Genomic DNA, 22223 nt, shown 5'->3' with positions numbered 1-22223 from the left:
TTTTTTTTGTAATCGTATAACCATCCAGGGCAACACAACGTACGGGACAGGTTCATGCATTTCAACAGAAGGGGTTTTTATTTTTTAATTGCCTAATCGAGGCAGACCCGATGGTTGTTTTCAAATGGCAGAGCGTGATGGAACTTCTGACTTATCCATTGTGGGGGGCGATGGGGATGAGGAGGGGGGGGTGGATGGGGGTTTACGGGGCGATGGAGAGGAGAGGGGGGGAGTTAGGGGGGTGAATGGGGGGTTGGGGGTCAATTGGGAGGTGCAGTGGATTGGGGGGTGGGGGGCTGGGGAGGGGTGAGGAGGAATGGGGGGGGGGGAGGGTGTGAATGGAGGGGTGGGGTTTGGGGGGCTCGATGGGTAGGAGGAGGAGAGGGGAGGTGGATGAAAAGTTGACGGGCATCTTCAATTCTAACCAAATCACCACATGGTCACGCTGTCAAATCTGCAAGGTAAGAGAGAGAGAGAGACGACCCACCAGAGCCATCTGTTAACGACTTCATCAGAATATGAAAAAAAAATTAACCCGTAAAAACAACGTTTTTCACAATAAATCCTTTATATGCGTGTTCAATGGGCCACAACCCAGCCCACATTGGTCTTTGAAACGGGCGGCTAGAGTCCTCTCGTCCTCTGGCTTGAGATGGCTGCCACCTATGGGTCAGATGATTGCCTGCCACTATTAAGCAATTGGTAATTAAATATTTTAAAAAAAATCCTAAACAGTGTAAAATTTAGGAAAGATTTTTTCACGAACATTAATTGTCTCGCACAACGAGTCTGTGTGCAAAATGTCAGCTCGATTGGATCACGGGAAGTGGGTTAAAAAACGACCGAAAGATTTGCACGGTCGTAAGCGCGCAAGCAAGCAAGTGAACTTAATATAAAGGATTTAATAAAGAGAATGAATCGATGCTGCGTTGGCAGTGGTGCACAGATCACAAGCAACAGCAACAACAAATAGCTCTAAACAACCGTCAACAACACTTTTACTCTAATAAGGAAGACAATCAATATAATTGGCAAACGTTTTAGGCAATCTTGATAGCATATAATAAATTTGGTACTGTTATAGCATGCTAATACATTTGGTACTTTTACAGCATGCTAATACATTTGGTACTGTTATTCATAGCAGACGTTTCGAGCGATGAAGAATGACCATTGTCTGAAAACATCGCAAATCACACACACACAATGTAACAAAGACAACGATCCCCCGTGTAGCCTGTAACAGACTGCTGGGGCAAGTGCCGTTAGCGAGCACCTATGAAGGCTGGCATGACACGCACACGAGGGGGTGGGTGGCCGACATCACGCCCGGCCGCCTTTGTCTCCCTTGTGGCAATGTTTACACACCGCACCAGGTACTCATTTGAGGCTGAGTCGACCTAGGGGAGGCCCGGGACCGGTTCAGATAATCGTCACCAGTGTTGGCCGTGAGCGGGAATCGAACTCGGGTCGCCGGGTTCGTAGCGCAGCGCGCTAACCGCTACACTATCGCTCTCTACGTGACTTTAATGAAAGAACCAAGAAGATATTTCTAATTTATTTTACTTTTACCTACGTGACTTTACCGAACAAAACAAAGAGTATGGATCCTTGCAGTCGCGAAAACTTCAAATGTAGATGCGATGCGACCACAGAGTAGTCTGAGCAACAGAATTCGTACCTTGGGTTGCTGCTCCTATCACCACGATTTTCTTGAAATATAAACTCTGGGACGTAGGGCTCGGTCAGTGCCCTCTTTCCATACCTTTTGGTGGAAAACGAAAGTGAACAACACCGACAATGACGATACTCATTATAATGATGGAACGCATTACTAAAAAACAAACACAGCGGTCCATAGTGCGACATCAACCACACTTATTAAAATACATCACTGGCATCGACCATGTATGTTGAACTTCTTGGTGCTTTCGGTAAAGTCACGTAGAATAGAAATAATAAAATAATAAAAATAAAACATAAAAATATTTCTCACGACGTTTCGGCCACAACGCAAGCAGCCGTCCTCAGGTGGAGAACAGGTCTGTCTGTCGACAGACCTGTTCTCCACCTTTTATTTTTATAATGTTGTATTTTTATTATTTTATTATTTCCATTCTACGTGACTTTACCGAAAGAACCAAGAAGACACACAAAAACTGTCCTCAAGAAATGAGTTTTCAATCGAGATGATTTAGCTCTTAGCATCGGAAGGAACATACCCATGGATACCCACAACGATCCAGAGACTCGTGTAGAAACATAGACACCAACAGAAACCCACACAGACCCATAGAGACCCAAACTCTTGCATAAACTTCGAACTTATTTCGCAACCACAAGTTCCAAAAAAGCAGGCCATGATCAATCCACTGCTGGATGAAGGCCTCCCTTATACACGATACAACGTCAACCCGGCACCTGAACTCGATGTCTGTCGAGTTTCTTTCGCACCGTAAGTTGCCAACCATGGAGTCAACATTGGGGGGGGGGGGGGCAAATCTTCCAGGGGGTCCGGGCCCCCCCCCCCCCCCCCAGAAAAAAAAACGAAATTTGAAAACTAATTTCCTGCCATTTCCTGCCTAAAATATTTAAAAATTCACTAACACGTAGGATGGATCTTCTTGGTTCTTTCGGTAAAGTCACAACGCAAGCAGCCGTCCTCACCTGAAGACGGCTGCTTGCGTTGTGGCCGAAACTTCGTGAGAATTATTTTATTTTATTGTTTTATTTTTATTATTTTATTACTTCCCTTCTACGTGACTTTACCGAAAGAACCAAGAAGATGAATCCCTGCAGTCACGAAAGCTTTAAATCGAAACGTAGGATGGACTTTTAACGTATTTTTTTAAACAATAATGTCTAATAGTGTATTGTATTACATTGCTCTGTTTTTTATTTTTTACCTTTTCTTGTTTCATTGTATGAAATGGCAGAGATTCGAGATTAATAAAGTACAACCATAACCACAATCCTATAAACAGACATCTATTTTATAGCGATGTATTGGAGGGGGGGGGTATATTTTGAGCATTTTTGAATATTTATGGGGGGACAGTCCCCCCATAAATATTCTAATTACGGCCTTGCCAAAAACACCTGCACGCCTCCGATTCGCGCGGCGGTGGCAGATTTGTGCCGTATAGGCGTGGGCCACACACGTGTCTGCAAGCAACAACAAAATCAACTCGACTTGACTTTTCTGGATAGTTCTCAATTACACTGATTGGCGTGGGAGCCGTGTGGGGTGGGGGTGGGTTTGCCCCTCCCCCCTCGCCCCCACACAACTCTGAACCCGCCGTGGGGCTGGTCCGTGTCTGAGGGGTTGGGGGGCTGAACAGGGGGGGAGGGAGTTGGTTGGGGAGGGGAGCCGGGGGGGGGCGTGGGGTGGGGGGCCGATGCGGCTCCAGGGTCGGGGGGGGGGCCGGACCACGTGGGGGGGGGGGCTGGTCTGGGTCGGGGGCGGTGTTGTTGGTGGTGGCGGTATTGGTGTTGGTGGTGGTTGTTGCACACGCACCGTTGCCGGGTGATGAGGTTGATGTAGTGGCGCACGGCAGACAGGTACCGGGCCAGATCCTCCGCGGGGGCGTCCTCCCCGGGGCTGTCGGGCTTGTTGGGGAAGGCGGCCGCGCCACGAGCACACGCGCTCGCCAGCAGGCACAGAGCGACCGCGCAGAGCCACACGCGAGCGGAGCCCCGCGTTCCGGCAAAGCAACTCATCATCCCTGCGGTGGACAGAGGACGACAACGTCATCCGACATCAAGAACAACAAACAACAACAACAACATACGCAAACGGATGAAGTCCACCCAGGGCTGTTGGATGAATGACTTCCATATTATAATAGTTGGTTTTTTTACCCTTCTGTCTGGCAACAAAACTGATACATTTTTTTACAAGGAGTCATGTTTGCATAGACTACAATACCTGCAGTCATAATGCAAACAAAACACATAACTCTGATAATGTGCACTGTTGTGTTATGTTTTTTTGTTTGCATTATGACTGCAGGTATTGTAGTCTATGCAAACATGACTCCTTGTAAAAAAAGGTGTCAGTTTTGTTGCCAGATAGAAGGGTAAAAAAACAATTATCATATTTTTTACTGGCAAATGAGGTTCCAATGGTGACTTCCATATCGTCCGCCACGACCCCCCCCCCCCCGTATCTCTCCCGAGCGACAGATACGGGGAAGGGAGACATACAACTCTTAGTTCTTTTGGTAAAGTCACGTAGGTAAAAAATGAAATAAAAATTAATAAAAATAAAATAAAAATTTCATTTTTTACCTACGTGACTTTACCGAAAGGACTAATAGTATGAATACTTGCAGTCACGAAAGCTTCAAATCTAGAATTAAGGGAGACATGGTCACGACGACGCACTTAGTCCGTTGTCTGCTGGCTTGAACCGCCTGAATGTCAACATGTAATTCTGTTGCTCTGCGGTCGACGTCGGCAGCCGTACGACAGAATGAGAAGATTCTAGATTTGAGGCTTTCGTGACTGCAAGGATTCATACTCTTATTTTTTTTCGGTAAAGTCACGTAGGGGAAAATAAATAAATAAAATAATTGAAATCATAATAGAAATAAAATAATAAATTTTAATTCTTTATTTCTATTTTTTTTTTATTAATTTGTATTATTATAAATTTTTAACCTACGTGACTTTACCGAAAAAACCTAAGAGTAAGAATGAGAAGAGTCTCGCAACCTTCCCGGCACCGCACCACCAAAAATACAAAGACAAAGATCCCCCATGGAGCGTCAGCAGACTGTCGGGGCAAGTGCTGTTCGCGAGTTGCACCTGTGAAGGTCTGCACTATGGCACACGAGGGGGTGGGTGGCCAGCACCTCGCCCTCCGGGTTCTCAGCTTTCCCTGCCATAGCGAAAAAAAAACTCCCAACTATACCAACGGTATTGGCCAAAGATCTCAATGATGTAAAAAAAAAAAATCTGAAAATAATTGTTTTACTCTTTGGTTCGTTCGGTAAAGTCACGTATAGGTAGAAAATAATAGACGACGACGTTTCGATCGCAACACAAGCGGCCGTCATCAGGTGAGACAATCACAGCAGAAAGAAGTTTCCCTGCTGCGGTTGTCCCACCTGATGACATTCGCTTGTGTTGCGATCGAAACGTCGTGGTCTATTCTTTTCTACCCCACGGGACTTTACCGAAAGAACCGAAGAGTATGGATTCCTGCAGTCACGAAAGCTTCAACTCAAAAGAATTGCTTATCACACCTAGCAACATCTCGCCAAGACACTTAAAAAAGAGTCTTGAGACTCAGCGACTCGGCTTTCCTGGGTAAATAAGCGTAAAAAAAATAATACAAATTTTAAAGGCGGCATGACTCGAAAATACATCGAAACCGCACCCTCCGATTAGCACGGTTGGCTACGTACGGTGCAAAAAAAGTTCAAATACATACATAGACTCACACAGAGACCCATAGAGTCACACAGAGACCCGTCAGCGTGATGGATAATATGTAGATACATTGCCAATTTTTTAAACTAGGTAAAATCAAGTTGGGGGAGGACCCCAATTTAGCTAAACGAAACACATCGCTTAAATATTAACAGTTTTTTTTTGGTTCGATGTAACCCAAAAATAATTCTGTATTATGGATAATATTGGTCGTGAAAGCTGACGTGTTAAACTGACTAATCTCTATGGGGATACATATTCTTAGGGTTTTTCAAGTAAATGATACAAGTAAATGATACAAGTAAATGATACAGCTGTCGTGGCTGTGACGGTTTCACCTGAAGACGGAAGCTTGTGTTGCCTCCGAAACGTCGTGATTTTTATTTTATTTTACTTTTATAAATTTCAATGTTTTACCTACGTGACTTTACCGAAAAAACCTAAGAATATGAATCCTTGCAGTCACGAAAGCTTCAAATCTAGAATCTATGGGGATACTTTTCTTCAAACCAGAAAATGTCGAGAAACTCCAAATTAAGCTATTTATGCGATCTAACACCCCCTAAAAAAACCTGCATTATGGACATCGCTTGAAGTCTGTGGAGCACATGTAGAGTGACGTGCTTGCAATGTGTGTAGAATTAGAACACTCGCCACCATAATCCATTCTATTTAAGATTCTCTACGAGACGGATTTGGAGAAACCGCTAAACCCTCAAACGGCAAAAGGTGATTGATTGATACAACCCCTGGCATGAGCAGATGTATTTATGTTTTAAAGGGGCTAGGAGATGTTAACTACCTCGCCTGGTATGCAGGAGGTCGGGGGTTCGATCCCGATCCTGATGCCTGCTGCTGTATATTTGGAGTTGGCGTGTCTCTCTCTATTTCATCATCATCATCACGGTGGCTAGGAGATGTTATGTTCTATTTTTATTATTTTATTATTTACATTCTACGTGACTTTACCGAAAGAACCAAGAAGACTACAGCATTGAATTGTGCCGTTAATCGCTAACCGGTTTATATTTTAAATATAAGGGACTCTTCTGATTACGAACATTCGACTTACAACCTTTCAGAGATAAGAACAAACCTGTCCGTATGTCCAGTTGCCTGTTAGGACCGAGAGGCGTAGGTTCAATAGCTACGTTGGGTGTACACGTTGCACAACATGTTTGCAATCGAGTAAAGTTTGACTTACGAACAAATTGACTTACGAACAGACCTCTGGAATTGAACTGGTTCGTAAGCAGAGGCGTTCCTGATTATCGTCGTGTGTATAGTAGTGTAGTAGTATATAGTCGTGTAGTGTGTATAGTAGTGTATATAGTAATGTAGTAGTAGATAGTAGTGTAGTGTGTATAGTAGTGTAGTAGTATAGTCGTGTAGTGTGTATAGTAGTGTAGTGTGTATAGTAGTGTAGTAGTATATATTCGTGTAGTGTGTATAGTAGTGTAGTGTATATAGTAGTGTAGTGTATATAGTAGTGTAGTGTATATAGTAGTGTAGTGGGTATAGTAGTGTAGTGTGTATAACTGTGTGCAGTAGTATATAGTAGTGTATATAGTAGTGTAGTGTGTATAGTAGTGTAGTGGGTATAGTAGTGTAGTGTGTATAACAGTGTGTAGTGTCTTCTTGGTTCTTTCGGTAAAGTCACGTAGAAGGGAAATAAAAATACAATTAAAAAAACAATGTTTTAAATAAAACATAATGTTTTATTTTTATTATTTTATTATTTCCCTTCTACGTGACTTTACCGAAAGAACCAAGAAGATGAATCCCTGGAGTCACGAAAGCTTTAAATCGAAAAGTGTGTAGTGTATATAGTAGTGTATATAGTAGTGTAGTGTGTATAGTAGTGTGTAGTAGTATATAGTATGTATTCTATTATTTAAATTAATTTACCTATTTTCAATGAGAAACGTGTGCATTTGTGTTATTCCTTCACGTAAAGTCCTGGTCACAAAAGCAAAGTTTGTGGGGAATTATAGCCATTTTCTATTCTTTTGAGGTATAACCATGTAGAAAATAACACTTAAAACCCAGGAACAAAAATCGTGTTACATAGTGTAATGTCGGCATTGTCCTTGAAATATATTGGCCTGCATGTTGAACCGTGCTAATCGGTTAATGCTTTTAAATCGATGTCTATTTGGTGTTTGACCCTCCTGTATTTATGCCTCATATATATCTATGATTTACAGTTGTAATTGACATTGTTACTCTTAATCGCTTTCTGTGCTTTGATGTCCATCCAATTCCGACCGTTCGACGCTCCAGTTCTTTCCATTGCCATGTGCTACGGCTGACTGCTACAGCCGAGGAACAACAACAACGTCTGCAAGCGTTTAAATATTAAATGTTACCATAATATTCCGAGGATTCCCTCTCCCTGGGGGAAAAAAAGTCAACCTAAAATGAATGTGTCCAGCAGTCGATGATTAACTTCATAGCTGGGAACAAGTATAACCCGTAAAAACAAAGTTTTTCACTATAAATCCTTTATATGCGTGGCGGCTAGAGTCCTCTCGTCCTCTGGCTTGAGATGGCTGCCACCTATGGGTCAGATGATTGCATTGCACCATTAAGCAATTGGTAATTAAATATAATATTTTTGTCCTAAAAAGTGTAAAATTTTGGATTTTTTTTCTCGAACATTGTCACGCACAACGAGTCTGTGTGGAAAATGTCAGCTCGATTGGATCACGGGAAGTGGGTTAAAAAACGACCGAAAGATTTGCACGGTCCTAAGCAAGCAAGTGAACTTAATATAAAGGATTTAAAAAAAGGCTCTCCTTAATGCCACCATTAAAGTCTTGTCTGGCCGTGTCATGAGTCTCTGGAGTGGCAGCCTCGACAACGGTACGTACCGATTTAAAGCTTTCGTGACTGCAGGGATTCATCTTCTTGGTTCTTTCGGTAAAGTCACGTATAAGGGAAATAATAAAATAATAATACATAATAAAATAATTCTCACGACGTTTCCGCCACAACGCAAGGACGGCTGCTTGCGTTGTGGCTGAAACGTCGCGAGAATTTTTTTATTATGTTTTATTTTCTTATTTTATTATTTCCCTTCTACGTGACTTTACCGAAAGAACCAAGAAGAAAAAAAAACGGTACGTACGTTGAACTTCTTGCGTACCGTACGTAGCCAACCGTGCTAATTGATTTAGTGTTTTTTTTTTGTTTACCTCCATGATCAAGCCCTCGCTTAATGCGTTGTGTTCACGCAAACTCGTTTATCGCTATAACACTATTTCTGCTATTGGGGGAACGCTTTTTGCTCAACAGCGGAAGGCGCTTCGTTATAACGCGGGATGCACGCCCAATATGGGGTGGAATGCACATCGCTTTCACGTGGGATGTGCGCCGTTGTAACACGGAAGGCGCTTCGTTATAACGCGGGATGACTGTCGTTATAACGCGGAAGGCGCTTCGTTATAACGCGGGATGACTGCCGTTATAACGCGGGATGCGCGCCATTATAGGGCAGAATGCACGCTGTTAGAACGCGGAACGCGTGCACCGTTATAACGCGGTTTCTGAATAGTCGGCGACGAACTACTTTCATGAGCTACGCGGTTGAGCAGACCGATACGAGCACGCGGAGTGATGCGGCACGCGGCGATGCACCCTCGTCTCGATTCATGGTCCCGCCATGGGAATGCCTGCGGGGTGAAATAAACAGCGGGAAATGTAATTCGACGACTCGGCCGTTTCTCGCCGAACGCGGCAACCGTTCACGAAGTCCGCATCCAACGAACGCGTTGAACGCGACATTGAAGGCGACGGGTGCTCGAAGGAAATCTCGGTTCGAGGGAAACTTCAAGCGGTGGACTGGGAGCAACAACGCTACCCGGAGCGTTCAACGGACGTAGTCAATTGACTGGTGACATCACGTGACCGGTGACATCACGTGACCGGATGACATCACAACTAAATTGCTGTGCCGTCGATGAACTCCGCGCTAATCGTGGCAGCAGCAGCAGCAGCAGACGCGAATATTTGATGATGACGGTCATGATGTTGATGATCATGACGATGATGACTATGTAGAAATATAGAGGCAAAAATAACAAGCCGTTTTAAATAAACCTTACGTCCAAAAACAAATATTACGTTTTAGATAATTAAATGGGTGGCGGGGGTTGGGGGGGGGGGTCACGTGACATCTGTACCACCCCTGGTAGATTCAGGGTCTTGAGTTAATATACAGCGGCCCCCAACCTTTTTGGCACCAGGGATCGGTTTCGTCGAAGACAATTATTTCACGGACCGGGGGGTGGAGGTGTTCATCATTGGATCTTTCCCCCTTTTTCAAAGAAGCTCTCCAGCGACGTTTGCTTCTCACTCATCTTGGCTGCTAGGGGTTAGTAGCTTGTGTTTGTCTTATACTCATTGTGGCTACTAGGGGTTAGTAGCTTGTGGGCTCACCACAACCGTGACTGAGTCAAGCGCGCAGTGCGGGGAAGAGACGCGGACGGAAGTGGCCAATAGAACAATGAGGGCGGGCCACGCGCGGACTCACCGCTCTCACCTCGTGCTACTGTTCGGGCCCGGTTCCTAACAGGCCACGGACCGGTACCAGTCCGTGGCCTGGGGGTTGGGGCCCCCTGCGATAATATACAGCGGGGAGAGAGGCAGGGTGGGGTGCGTCTTATAATCCGACAAATACGGTACCCGTTATAAATCCCGTTTCTCGTGCTTCCTACTCAATGTCAACACGTGCTTGTCTCCTCGATATTATTTCCCTGTCGTTGGTTTATGATGATGATATATATATTTTTTAACCCCCACCCCGCCACCGCCACCACACACACACAAATGTGTAACTGTGTCACAGAGTAACGCGAATTCTGTGAGCCCTGGTGAGGGTTGTGAAGGAACGGATAAAAAAAAGAAAACGGTGGCCCAAAATTCAGGACACATATGGTTATTTAATATTTAATATATTTTAACACGAGCATGAAAAAAATACAATCGTTTTTTTACTTAAGTTAATATTGTATCTCGTTATTAATATATATTTTTCTAAGTCCTACATTAATTCCGTCACTAGTACAGCACCACCTGTTGTGTTGGAGAGCCAAACCACAACATTTACAATCCGAGTACGACGTTTCGCCAGTAATTACAGCTAGCGTCATCAGGCGACATCCAGATTCGTGGAGAAATCCTGTTTCGTTGCTTAAATAGATGGGGTAGATGTGGTAACATCAGATGTGAGCACTTCTTGTGTGAAAAAAACCTCTGTATTATGGATATTAAATATGCACCACATGGGGAAGCGATGCGGGGATTAGTTCCCGGGGTACTGGTCTCATAGATGGGTGTGAAAACTGCACAATTACAGCAAAGTCCATATAAAGTAAACTAGCACGAAAAAACGTGTGTATTATTTTTAAGAAGGATGTAATATACCTTAGAACAGTTATAAACACCTAAACTTTAAAACACTCTTACATACCTGAACCTTAGACCATTTTTTAAACACCTAAACCTTAGAACACTCTTACATCCCTTAACTTTAGAACAGTTTTAAACACCTAAACCTAAAAACACTCTTACATGCCTGAACCTTAGACCAGTCTTAAACACCTACACATTAGAACACTATTACATCCCTGAACTTTCGACCAGTCTTAAACACCTAAACCTTAGACCAGTTTTGAACGCCTAAACCTTATAACACTAATACGTCCCTGAACCTTAGAACACGCTTAATTATCTAAACCTTAGAACACTCTCAAATACCAGAGCTCAGAATGGGCTCCCCGCCCGCCTGCTCTGATGAGTCCGGTGTGCCTGATAGCGTCGATGCAACTGGTAATTCCGTCCAGAATGTCAGCATGTTGCAAGGTCATGAAGTGAGAGGGAGGATGTGGAATAAAAAAAAAATATTTCAGGTAAAAAAACATCGAAGGAGGATTTTAAATATTGAATAGACACGGTGGACAAACGACGCGCGGCCGTTTGCATTACGGGTATCAGCAGAGTACGCCACGAGACCATGAATGAGAAACGGGAGAGAGAAAGTCAAAGTGAGATGACTTGGACGTAGAATGAGTAAGCTGCAGACTGAATGTGTGCTCACTGGGACAATTAGAGGTGTCATAAAAATAGTGATTAATGAACACAGTTTTTTTTTCTTTCTAAATCGCCGTTCAGATTGGTCATCTCAAAGCGCTGTACATCAGTAGAATACTTGTATTTATTTATTATTACACCAGTTATAATTGATATTTTTCAGGAGCGACCTGACTATCGTAAGTGATCGCTCAACGAAGTTGGCTAATCGTCGTGTGGAAATGTATTTAAGGGCCAAATAGTCTAAACGCATTTTTTTATTCTAGATGTGGAGGGGTAAAAAAATCGGAGGACTCGGAGATGAATCCACGCAACCGCGAGGAGAGAGCCAGAGAGAGACACGCAAACTCCAAATATACAGCAGCAGGCATCAGGGTCGGGATCGAACCCACGACCTCCTGCATACCAGGCGATGTAGTTAACATCTCCTAACCACCGTGATGATGATGAGAGAGAGAGACACGCAAACTCCAAATATACAGGAGGCATCAGGGTCGGGATCGAACCCACGACCTCCTGCATACCAGGCGATGTAGTTAACATCTCCTAGCGACCGTGATGATGATGAGAGAGAAACACGCAGACTCCAAATATACAGCAGCAGGCATCATGGTCGGGATCGAACCCACGACCTCCTGCATACCAGGCGAGGTAGTTAACATTTCCTAGCCACCGTGATGATGATGAGAGAGAGACACGCAGACTCCAAATATACAGCAGCAGGCATCAGGGTCGGGATTGAACCCACGACCTCCTGCATACCAGGCGAGGTAGTTAACATCTCCTAGCCACCGTGATGATGATGAGAGAGAGACACGCAGACTCCAAATATACAGCAGCAGGCATCAGGGTCGGGATTGAACCCACGACCTCCTGCATACCAGGCGAGGTAGTTAACATATCCTAGCCACCGTGATGATGATGAGAGAGAGACACGCAGACTCCAAATATACAGCAGCAGGCATCAGGGTCGGGATTGAACCCACGACCTCCTGCATACCAGGCGAGGTAGTTAACATCTCCTAGCCACCGTGATGATGATGAGAGAGAGAGAGACATGCAAACTCCAAATATACAGCAGGTGCCAGGGTCGGGATCGAACCCACGACCTCCTGTATACCAGCCGAGGTAGTTAACATCTCCTAGCCACCGCGGCACCACAAATGTGTATAAATATCTACAAAATAAAGGAAGCCAGGGGGGAAAGACAGCGAGTGAAGTTGCGCGCAGGCACGCAACCGGGGAGTGTTTCATGGCAAAGTTCTCGAGAAAAACGATCACGGCCGCAAACCGAACGGGGAGGGCATTCCCAGCGTCCTCACACAGAGAAGGCGGCTCACGCGGGAGCGAGCTGTCACCAGCGCATCGTACTCACTCACTCGAGCGCGTGCAGCGAAGAGATGCGACGGCTGTGGTGCTGGTAGTGGTGCTGGTGGGTAGGTGGGGTCGTCTCTCTCTCGTCGGCGTTGTCCGTGCGCCTCCCTCTTCTGAAGCCAATTCCTGTGTGTCTATGGGTCTCTGTGTGAGTCTATGGGTCTCTGTGTGAGTCTATGGGTCTCTGTGTGAGTCTATGGGTCTCTGTGTGAGTCTATGGGTCTCTGTGTGTGTCTATGGGTCTCTGTGTGAGTCTATGGGTCCATGTGTGAGTCTATGGGTCTCTGTGTGAGTCTATGGGTCTCTGTGTGTGTCTATGGGTCTCTGTGTGAGTCACGGCCGCAAACCGAACGGGGAGGGCATTCCCAGCGTCCTCACACAGAGAAGGCGGCTCACGCGGGAGCGAGCTGTCACCAGCGCATCGTACTCACTCACTCGAGCGCGTGCAGCGAAGAGATGCGACGGCTGTAGTGCTGGTGGTGGTGCTGATGGGTAGGTGGGGTCGTCTCTCTCTCTCGTCGGCGTTGTCCGTGCGCCTCCCTCTTCTGAAGCCAATTCCTCTCGGCTCGCGTCCCTTTTATAGCGAGAAGGTGCACGTGCATGTGCGCATGCACGCGCGCGCGCGCACGAACCAACCACGCACATCACCCCCCCCCCCCACACACACACTCCAGCCCCCCCCCTCCGTCTTACCTAGCCAGGGGGAGAAGGGGGTGGGGGGAATGGTGGGGGCTGGGGGGGAGAGAGGAGAGGAACGGGGGGGGGGATAGGGACGTGAGGGGTATTGGAGATCGACACAGAGAGAGAGAGACGTTGGTGCGATGAGAAACGATGGGAGACATGGAGATTGGTGGACGTGAAGCGAATAGGGACTCACTGAAGAGAGACGGAGAGCGTGGAAGAGGTGGACGCACAGACAGAGAGAGCGAGAGAGACGGGTAGAGCGAGAAACACGAAGAGACCAATGCTTGTGCGTGTTGAACTTCTTTCGTACCGTACGTAGCCAACTGCGCTAATCGGAGGTGCGGGGGGGGGGAGGACAACAAACTGTGGGTTTCTGTGTGAGTCTGTGGGTCTCTGTGTGAGTCTGTGGGTCTCTGTGTGAGTCTGTGAGTCTGTGGGTCTCTGTGTGAGTCTATGGGTCTCTGTGTGAGTCTGTGGGTCTCTGTGTGAGTCTATGGGTCTCTGTGTGAGTCTATAGGTCTCTGTGTGAGTCTATGGGTCTCTGTGTGAGTCTATAGGTCTCTGTGTGAGTCTATGGGTCTCTGTGTGAGTCTGTGGGTCTCTGTGTGAGTATATGGGTCTCTGTGTGAGTCTGTGGGTCTCTGTGTGAGTCTATGGGTCTCTGTGTGAGTCTATGGGTCTCTGTGTGAGTCTGTGTGTCTCTGTGTGAGTCTATGGGTCTCTGTGTGAGTCTATGGGTCTTTGTGTGAGTCTATGGGTCTCTGTGTGAGTCTATGGGTCTCTGTGTGAGTCTGTGGGTCTCTGTGTGAGTCTGTGGGTCTCTGTGTGTGTCTATGGGTCTCTGTGTGAGTCTATGGGTCTCTGTGTGAGTCTATGGGTCTCTGTGTGTGTCTATGGGTCTCTGTGTGAGTCTATGGGTCTCTGTGTGAGTCTATGGGTCTCTGTGTGAGTCTATGGGTCTCTGTGTGAGTCTATGGGTCTCTGTGTGAGTCTATGGGTCTCTGTGTGAGTCTATGGGTCTCTGTGTGAGTCTATGGGTCTTTGTGTGAGTCTATGGGTCTCTGTGTGAGTCTATGGGTCTCTGTGTGAGTCTGTGGGTCTCTGTGTGAGTCTGTGGGTCTCTGTGTGTGTCTATGGGTCTCTGTGTGAGTCTATGGGTCTCTGTGTGAGTCTATGGGTCTCTGTGTGTGTCTATGGGTCTCTGTGTGAGTCTATGGGTCTCTGTGTGAGTCTATGGGTCTCTGTGTGAGTCTATGGGTCTCTGTGTGAGTCTGTGGGTCTCTGTGTGAGTCTGTGGGTCTCTGTGTGTGTCTATGGGTCTCTGTGTGAGTCTATGGGTCTCTGTGTGAGTCTATGGGTCTCTGTGTGAGTCTGTGGGTCTCTGTGTGTGTCTATGGGTCTCTGTGTGAGTCTATGGGTCTGTGTGAGTCTATGGGTCTCTGTGTGAGTCTATGTCTCTCTGTGTGAGTCTATGGCTCTCTGTGTGAGTCTATGGGTCTGTGTGAGTCTATAGGTCTCTGTGTGAGTCTATGGGTCTCTGTGTGAGTCTATGGGTCTCTGTGTGAGTCTATGGGTCTCTGTGTGTGTCTATGGGTCTCTGTGTGAGTCTATGGGTCCATGTGAGTCTATGTGTCTCTGTGTGAGTCTATGGGTCCTGTGTGAGTCTATGGGTCTCTGTGTGAGTCTATGGGTCCTGTGTGAGTCTATGTGTCTCTGTGTGTGTCTATGGGTCTCTGTGTGAGTCTATGGGTCCTGTGTGAGTCTATGTCTCTGTGTGAGTCTATGGGTCCTGTGTGAGTCTATGGGTCTCTGTGTGAGTCTATGGTCTCTGTGTGAGTCTATGGGTCTCTGTGTGAGTCTATGGTCTCTGTGTGAGTCTATGGGTCTCTGTGTGAGTCTGTGGGTCTCTGTGTGAGTATATGGGTCTCTGTGTGAGTCTGGGTCTCTGTGTGAGTCTATGGGTCTCTGTGTGAGTCTATGGGTCTCTGTGTGAGTCTGTGTGTCTCTGTGTGAGTCTATGGGTCTCTGTGTGAGTCTATGGGTCTGTGTGAGTCTATGGGTCTCTGTGTGAGTCTATGGGTCTCTGTGTGAGTCTGTGGGTCTCTGTGTGAGTCTGTGGGTCTCTGTGTGTGTCTATGGGTCTCTGTGTGAGTCTATGGGTCTCTGTGTGAGTCTATGGGTCTCTGTGTGTGTCTATGGGTCTCTGTGTGAGTCTATGGGTCTCTGTGTGAGTCTATGGGTCTCTGTGTGAGTCTATGGGTCTCTGTGTGAGTCTATGGGTCTCTGTGTGAGTCTATGGGTCTCTGTGTGAGTCTATGGGTCTCTGTGTGAGTCTATGGGTCTTTGTGTGAGTCTATGGGTCTCTGTGTGAGTCTATGGGTCTCTGTGTGAGTCTGTGGGTCTCTGTGTGAGTCTGTGGGTCTCTGTGTGTGTCTATGGGTCTCTGTGTGAGTCTATGGGTCTCTGTGTGAGTCTATGGGTCTCTGTGTGTGTCTATGGGTCTCTGTGTGAGTCTATGGGTCTCTGTGTGAGTCTATGGGTCTCTGTGTGAGTCTATGGGTCTCTGTGTGAGTCTGTGGGTCTCTGTGTGAGTCTGTGGGTCTCTGTGTGTGTCTATGGGTCTCTGTGTGAGTCTATGGGTCTCTGTGTGAGTCTATGGGTCTCTGTGTGAGTCTGTGGGTCTCTGTGTGTGTCTATGGGTCTCTGTGTGAGTCTATGGGTCTGTGTGAGTCTATGGGTCTCTGTGTGAGTCTATGTCTCTCTGTGTGAGTCTATGGCTCTCTGTGTGAGTCTATGGGTCTGTGTGAGTCTATAGGTCTCTGTGTGAGTCTATGGGTCTCTGTGTGAGTCTATGGGTCTCTGTGTGAGTCTATGGGTCTCTGTGTGTGTCTATGGGTCTCTGTGTGAGTCTATGGGTCCATGTGTGAGTCTATGTGTCTCTGTGTGAGTCTATGGGTCCATGTGTGAGTCTATGGGTCTCTGTGTGAGTCTATGGGTCCATGTGTGAGTCTATGTGTCTCTGTGTGTGTCTATGGGTCTCTGTGTGAGTCTATGGGTCCATGTGTGAGTCTATGTGTCTCTGTGTGAGTCTATGGGTCCATGTGTGAGTCTATGGGTCTCTGTGTGTGTCTATGGGTCTCTGTGCGAGTCTATGGGTCCATGTGTGAGTCTATGTGTCTCTGTGTGAGTCTATGGGTCCATGTGTGAGTCTATGGGTCTCTGTGTGAGTCTATGGGTCTCTGTGTGTGTCTATGGGTCTCTGTGTGAGTCTATGGGTCCATGTGTGAGTCTATGGGTCTCTGTGTGAGTCTATGGGTCTCTGTGTGAGTCTACGGGTCTCTGTGTGAGTCTATGGGTCTCTGTGTGAGTCTATGGGTCCATGTGTGAGTCTATGTGTCTCTGTGTGAGTCTATGGGTCCATGTGTGAGTCTATGGGTCTCTGTGTGAGTCTATGGGTCCATGTGTGAGTCTATGTGTCTCTGTGTGTGTCTATGGGTCTCTGTGTGAGTCTATGGGTCCATGTGTGAGTCTATGTGTCTCTGTGTGAGTCTATGGGTCCATGTGTGAGTCTATGGGTCTCTGTGTGTGTCTATGGGTCTCTGTGCGAGTCTATGGGTCCATGTGTGAGTCTATGTGTCTCTGTGTGAGTCTATGGGTCCATGTGTGAGTCTATGGGTCTCTGTGTGAGTCTATGGGTCTCTGTGTGTGTCTATGGGTCTCTGTGTGAGTCTATGGGTCCATGTGTGAGTCTATGGGTCTCTGTGTGAGTCTATGGGTCTCTGTGTGAGTCTACGGGTCTCTGTGTGAGTCTATGGGTCTCTGTGTGAGTCTATGGGTCCATGTGTGAGTCTATGTGTGTATGTTGAACTTCTTTCGCACCGTACGTAGCCAACCCTGCTTGTCGGAGGTGCGGGCGAACGACAAGAAACCAAACGCAACAACAACAACACAATTTCTAAAGAAGTGAGTTTGTCAATGTAGACGATTTAAAAGTGCATTGCTCAAATGGCTTCTCTTCCTAACATCAGAAGGAAGAGCGTTCCAGACGGCTGCAGGAGCGCAGCTGAAAGCGGTGAACGCCGTAGCCGCTGCTGCTGCTGCTGCCAGGATGGGCTGGCTGATTGTGGCGTGGTGATGGTTGTGTGTAGCTCCTAGACGAGATCGGCAGCGAGGTATTTGTGGTTCGCTTGTGACGAGCGCTTCGTGTGCTGTAATCAGCGTGACCTTATCACAACGTTTATTCGTTCGGGAACCGGTTAAACGGCGGTTTAACACGTATATCGTCAACGATACAGGTTTTTGAGTGGGGTTAGTGGCCGTAAATATATCAATGTGTTCATACTCTTTGGTTCTTTCGGTAAAGTCACGTAGGTATCAGACGTCATCGGACGAACGTCATCGGACGGACGTTTGTGTTGCGCCCGAAACGTCGTGATTTATTTTATTTTCTACCCACGTGACTTCGCCGAAAGAACCAAAGAGTATGGATGCCTGCAGTCACGAAAGCTTCAAATCAAGATATCAATGTGTCGTTAAACCCGTCCACCACCCGACGCAGCCAATGAGTGAGGTTTGTGCGCGTAACGATGGAAAGTTCTAGCCCACGTCACGTGACGTTGACACGTTCTGTTAACGTACGAACCTTAACGAATTGGCTGCGTCGGGTGGTGGCGGGTTTAACGACACGTTCATATATTTCGCGTTCTAACCCAACAGGCGAAACGACCTGGTGTCGTGGGATAACCGGATGAGTGTCGCGTGATGATTGACGGCTTCGTCGCTCCTACGACGGAGATTGGCAGCGAGGGATCGTGGCGCATGTTTTGGTTGTTGTTGTTGTTGTCTGTGCCCGGTTGTTGTTGTTGTTGTCTGTGCCCGGTGGTGGTTGTTGTTGTCTGTGCCCGGTAGTTGTTGTTGTTGTCTGTGCCCGGTGGTTGTTGTTGTTGTCTGTGCCCGGTGGCTGTTGTTGTTGTTGTCTGTGCCCAGTGGTTGTTGTTGTTGTCTGTGCCCGTCACGAGCGCGAGCGATGTCTCTGTTTGACTCCCCCGACCCCCCCCCCCCGCCCCTCCTAGTGGCCCCCCAATGTCGGTAGCGCCACTCGCGTCCTCGCGCTGTCAAGCGCCGCGGTGCGCACGTGGATCACGTGGTGAGCACGTTGCACGTGGAGCACGTGGAGCACGCAGTGAGCACGTGGAGCACGTGGAGCACGTGGTGAGCTCGTTACACGTGGAACACGTTGCACGTGGAGCACGTGGTGAGCACGTGGTGAGCACGTTGCACGTGGAGCACGTGGTGAGCTCGTTGCACGTGGAGCACGTGGTGAGCACGTGGTGAGCACGTTGCACGTGGAGCACGTGGTGAGCTCGTTGCACGTGGAGCACGTTGCACGAGGAGCACGTGGAGCACGCAGTGAGCACGTGGTGAGCACGTGGAGCACGTGGTGAGCTCGTTGCACGTGGAACACGTTGCACGTGGAGCACGTGGTGAGCTCCCGATGGCATCGCCGGAGGCGGTTGGCGGCGATCCCAACCGCGGCGCCCGGCAGAAGCTCCTCAGTAGCTCTCCACGCGGTTGTTCTGAGTGGAAGCGACGTCTCGGTAAGTGTGTGAGTGAGTGTGTGTGTGAGTGTGTGTGTCTGAGTGTGAGTGTGTGTGAGTGAGTGTGTGTGTGAGTGGGAGAGTGTGTGAGTGAGTGTGTGTGAGTGTGTATGTGTCTGAGTGTGTGTGTGAGTGAGTGCGCGTGAGTGTGTGTGTGAGTGAGTGTGTGTCTGAGTGTGAGTGAGTGTGAGAGTGTGTGTGAGTGTGTGTGTGTGAGTGTTAGAGTGTGTGTGAGTGTGAGAGTGTGTGAGTGTGTGTGAGTGAGTGTGTGAGTGAGTGTGTGTGTGAGCGAGTGAGTGTCTGAGTTTGTCTATGTGTGAGTGTGTGTGAGAGTGTGTGTGAGTGTGAGAGTGTGTGTGAGTTTGTGTGAGTGTTAGAGTGTGTGTGAGTGTGTGTGAGTGCACGTGAGTGTATGTGAGTGTGTGAGTGTGTGTGAGTGTCTGAGTGTGTGTCTGCGTGAGTGTGTGTGAGTGTGTGAGTGAGTGTGTGTCTGCGTGAGTGTGTGTGTGCCGGAATAAATCATCGACGTCTCCTTCGCATATCCGCCTCTCCGTGTAAAACCGCAACAAACAATAAAAACAACAACGACAAGCGGATTCTGTAGACAACCCACGAGGACAAGCAAGAAACAAAACCCTGGGCCGGTTTCGACACGCGGGTTCCTCATCAGCAGAGGCACGCTCGTTTGAATGGGTGCTGGCACACTGCGAGATGTCAATAGGCAATGAACATCGTGTGTGTGTGTTTGTTTGTGTGATATGGCTCCTGAGTTGTCCTGTACACAACGACGCCAATGATTATTTTGAGTTGTGACATTTAAAAAAAAATTGCGTCAAACTATTCCTCCCCCCAATACAGCCAGACCAATGCTCCCATATGGTTGGGTGTTGATCACTCAGCCCCATACAGCCAGACCAATGCTCCCATAGGGTTCAGTGTTGATCACAGGGTCCCATACGGCCAGACCAATGCTCCCATAGGGTTCAGTGTTGATCACTCAGCCCCATACAGCCAGACCAATGCTCCCATAGGGTTCAGTGTTGATCACTCAGCCCCATACAGCCAGACCAATGCTCCCATAGGGTTCAGTGTTGATCGCTCAGCTCCATACAGCCAGACCAATGCTCCCATAGGGTTCAGTGTTGATCACTCAGCCCCATACAGCCACACCAATGCTCCCATAGGGTTCAGTGTTGATCACAGGGCCCCATGCAGCCAGGCGAATGCTCCCATAGGGTTCAGTGTTGATCGCTCAGCTCCATACAGCCAGACCAATGCTCCCATAATGTTCAGTGTTGATTACAGGGTCCCATACAGCCAGGCGAATGCTCCCATAGGGGTTAAAATGTGAATTGCTGAGCCCCACAGAGCCACGCTAAGACTTTACTAATATTCCACATGCTGTTGTCTGCTCAACTAAGTTAAACTTACTCTTGGGTTTTTCGGTAAAGTCACGTAGGTAAAAATAAATAATACAAATAATAGAAATAATAAAATAAAATAACGACGTTTCGGAGGCAACACAAGTCTCCGTCATCAGGTGGGACCGTCACAGCTAAAATTAGTCTCTTGAGTCTCTTGATACATCTTCTTGGTTCTTTCGGTAAAGAACCAAGAAGATGAATCCCTGCAGTCACGAAAGCTTGAAATATCTTGATACAGTAAATTGAGCTGTGACGGTCCCACCTGATGACGGAGACTTGTGTTGCCTCCGAAACGTCGTGATTTATTATTTTATTTTTATTATTATTTCTATTATTTTTATTATTTATTTTTACCTACGTGACTTTACCGAAAAAACCTAAGAGTATGAATCTTTGCAGTCACGAAAGCTTCAAATCTAGAATTAAGTTTAATTTAGTTGAGCTTAGTTTAACTTCGCATGCACGCAATGCATGCTGTTTGCTCAACTAAGTTAAAGTTATTAAAGTTATTATTATTATTAAAATGTATTAGTAGCTCCAAAGGGCATAAGAGATGGTATTCATCTCGATGTTGATCAAATTGTTATTTTCCTAGTTTAACCTTTCATCGATTGGGCTCATTTACTCAAAAACGCTTCTATGATCTTCTTGGTTCTTTCTGTAAAGTCACGTAGAATGGAAATTAAAAAATAATAAAAATAAAACAATCAAATAATTCTCACGACGTTTCGGCCACAACGCAAGCAGCCATCCTCGGGTGAAGAACAGGTCCGTCGAGAAGACAAGAGTCTGTTTTATTTTTTATTATTTTATTATTTCCCTTCTACGTGACTTTACCGAAAGAACCAAGAAGATGAATCCCTACAGTCACGAAAGCTTTAAATCGAAATTTAACGCTTCTCTGACTGGAGTCTCAATCACTTTTATTCCTGGAGGGTCCTGACTCGCTTTCCGCAGCAGGGGGCGATGCTTTCTCTCGTGTTTAGCGATACAGCGCCGGTATTTGAAAAAAAAATTCAACTTAAATTATTTTTAACAAAAAAGCTAATTTTTTAAAATATATTGCGATTTCGATTTTGCGAGCTATTTTTGTTGTATCAGCGTCTCTGTCATTGTTTCGTGTTGACGTGTTTCGCTGTGACTCGTTGCGTTCGTTGGAGGAAGCGGTGGTGGTGTTGTTTAGTGTTGACGAAACCCGACTTTAGGAGCCGCTTGGCTCACCCAGCGGACTTCAAAATAAACTGAAAATAAACTCAAGCACAGTGATGTTTTGTGTCGCGATGTAATTGTCTTGGGGTTTTTTGTTGTTGTTGTTGTTGTTGTAAATTTTGAGAGGGAGAGAGAGATAGAAACCCACCCCCCAAATGTTTTGATCGTGACGCTAACAAACGATGACCCCGCACCCCCAAAACTCGTGAGACGAGAGGAGAGAGGCGTGGATGAGACGTGTAGAGACGTCGACGAGAGACAGAGATGGGGGGGGTGAGATGAGAGAAGATCAACAGAGACAAGAAAGAGAGATAAGAACGCAGTTCAACGTTACGGACATTCACTTTAACACGTCGTTGTAAGCTTTAGCGACCAATATAATTGCGTGTTAATATAGAAATGTATC

General features: G+C 46.8%; 1 protein-coding gene across 4 annotated transcripts in view; it reads right to left on the bottom strand.

Annotated features, from left to right (window-relative positions):
* Positions 1-247: 247 nt before the first annotated feature.
* The window catches only part of LOC133358404 (neuropeptide Y), a 28380-nt gene continuing 6404 nt past the window's right edge, over positions 248-22223 (bottom strand). Inside the window, exons 1-4 of one of the 4 annotated variants that reach the window (XM_061576728.1) lie at positions 13335-13427; positions 3518-3725; positions 1682-1765; positions 248-454 (exon numbers count right to left, since the gene is read on the bottom strand). In XM_061576728.1, coding sequence (XP_061432712.1) covers positions 430-454; positions 1682-1765; positions 3518-3723 — 315 coding nt within the window. In that variant the 5' untranslated portion in view covers positions 3724-3725; positions 13335-13427 and the 3' untranslated portion in view covers positions 248-429. Of the gene's footprint in view, positions 455-1681; positions 1766-3517; positions 3726-12908; positions 13001-13334; positions 13435-22223 lie in introns of those variants that run through there. The other 3 variants (XM_061576726.1, XM_061576729.1, XM_061576730.1) reach the window with 3 other exon arrangements.

This window comes from Lethenteron reissneri, chromosome 61 (genome assembly GCF_015708825.2).
Source record: "Lethenteron reissneri isolate LAM-NWPU_2019-01 chromosome 61, ASM1570882v1, whole genome shotgun sequence".
NCBI lineage: Eukaryota > Metazoa > Chordata > Hyperoartia > Petromyzontiformes > Petromyzontidae > Lethenteron > Lethenteron reissneri.
Note: the sequence above shows the minus strand (reverse complement) of the source record. Positions and strands in the feature narration are given on the sequence as shown.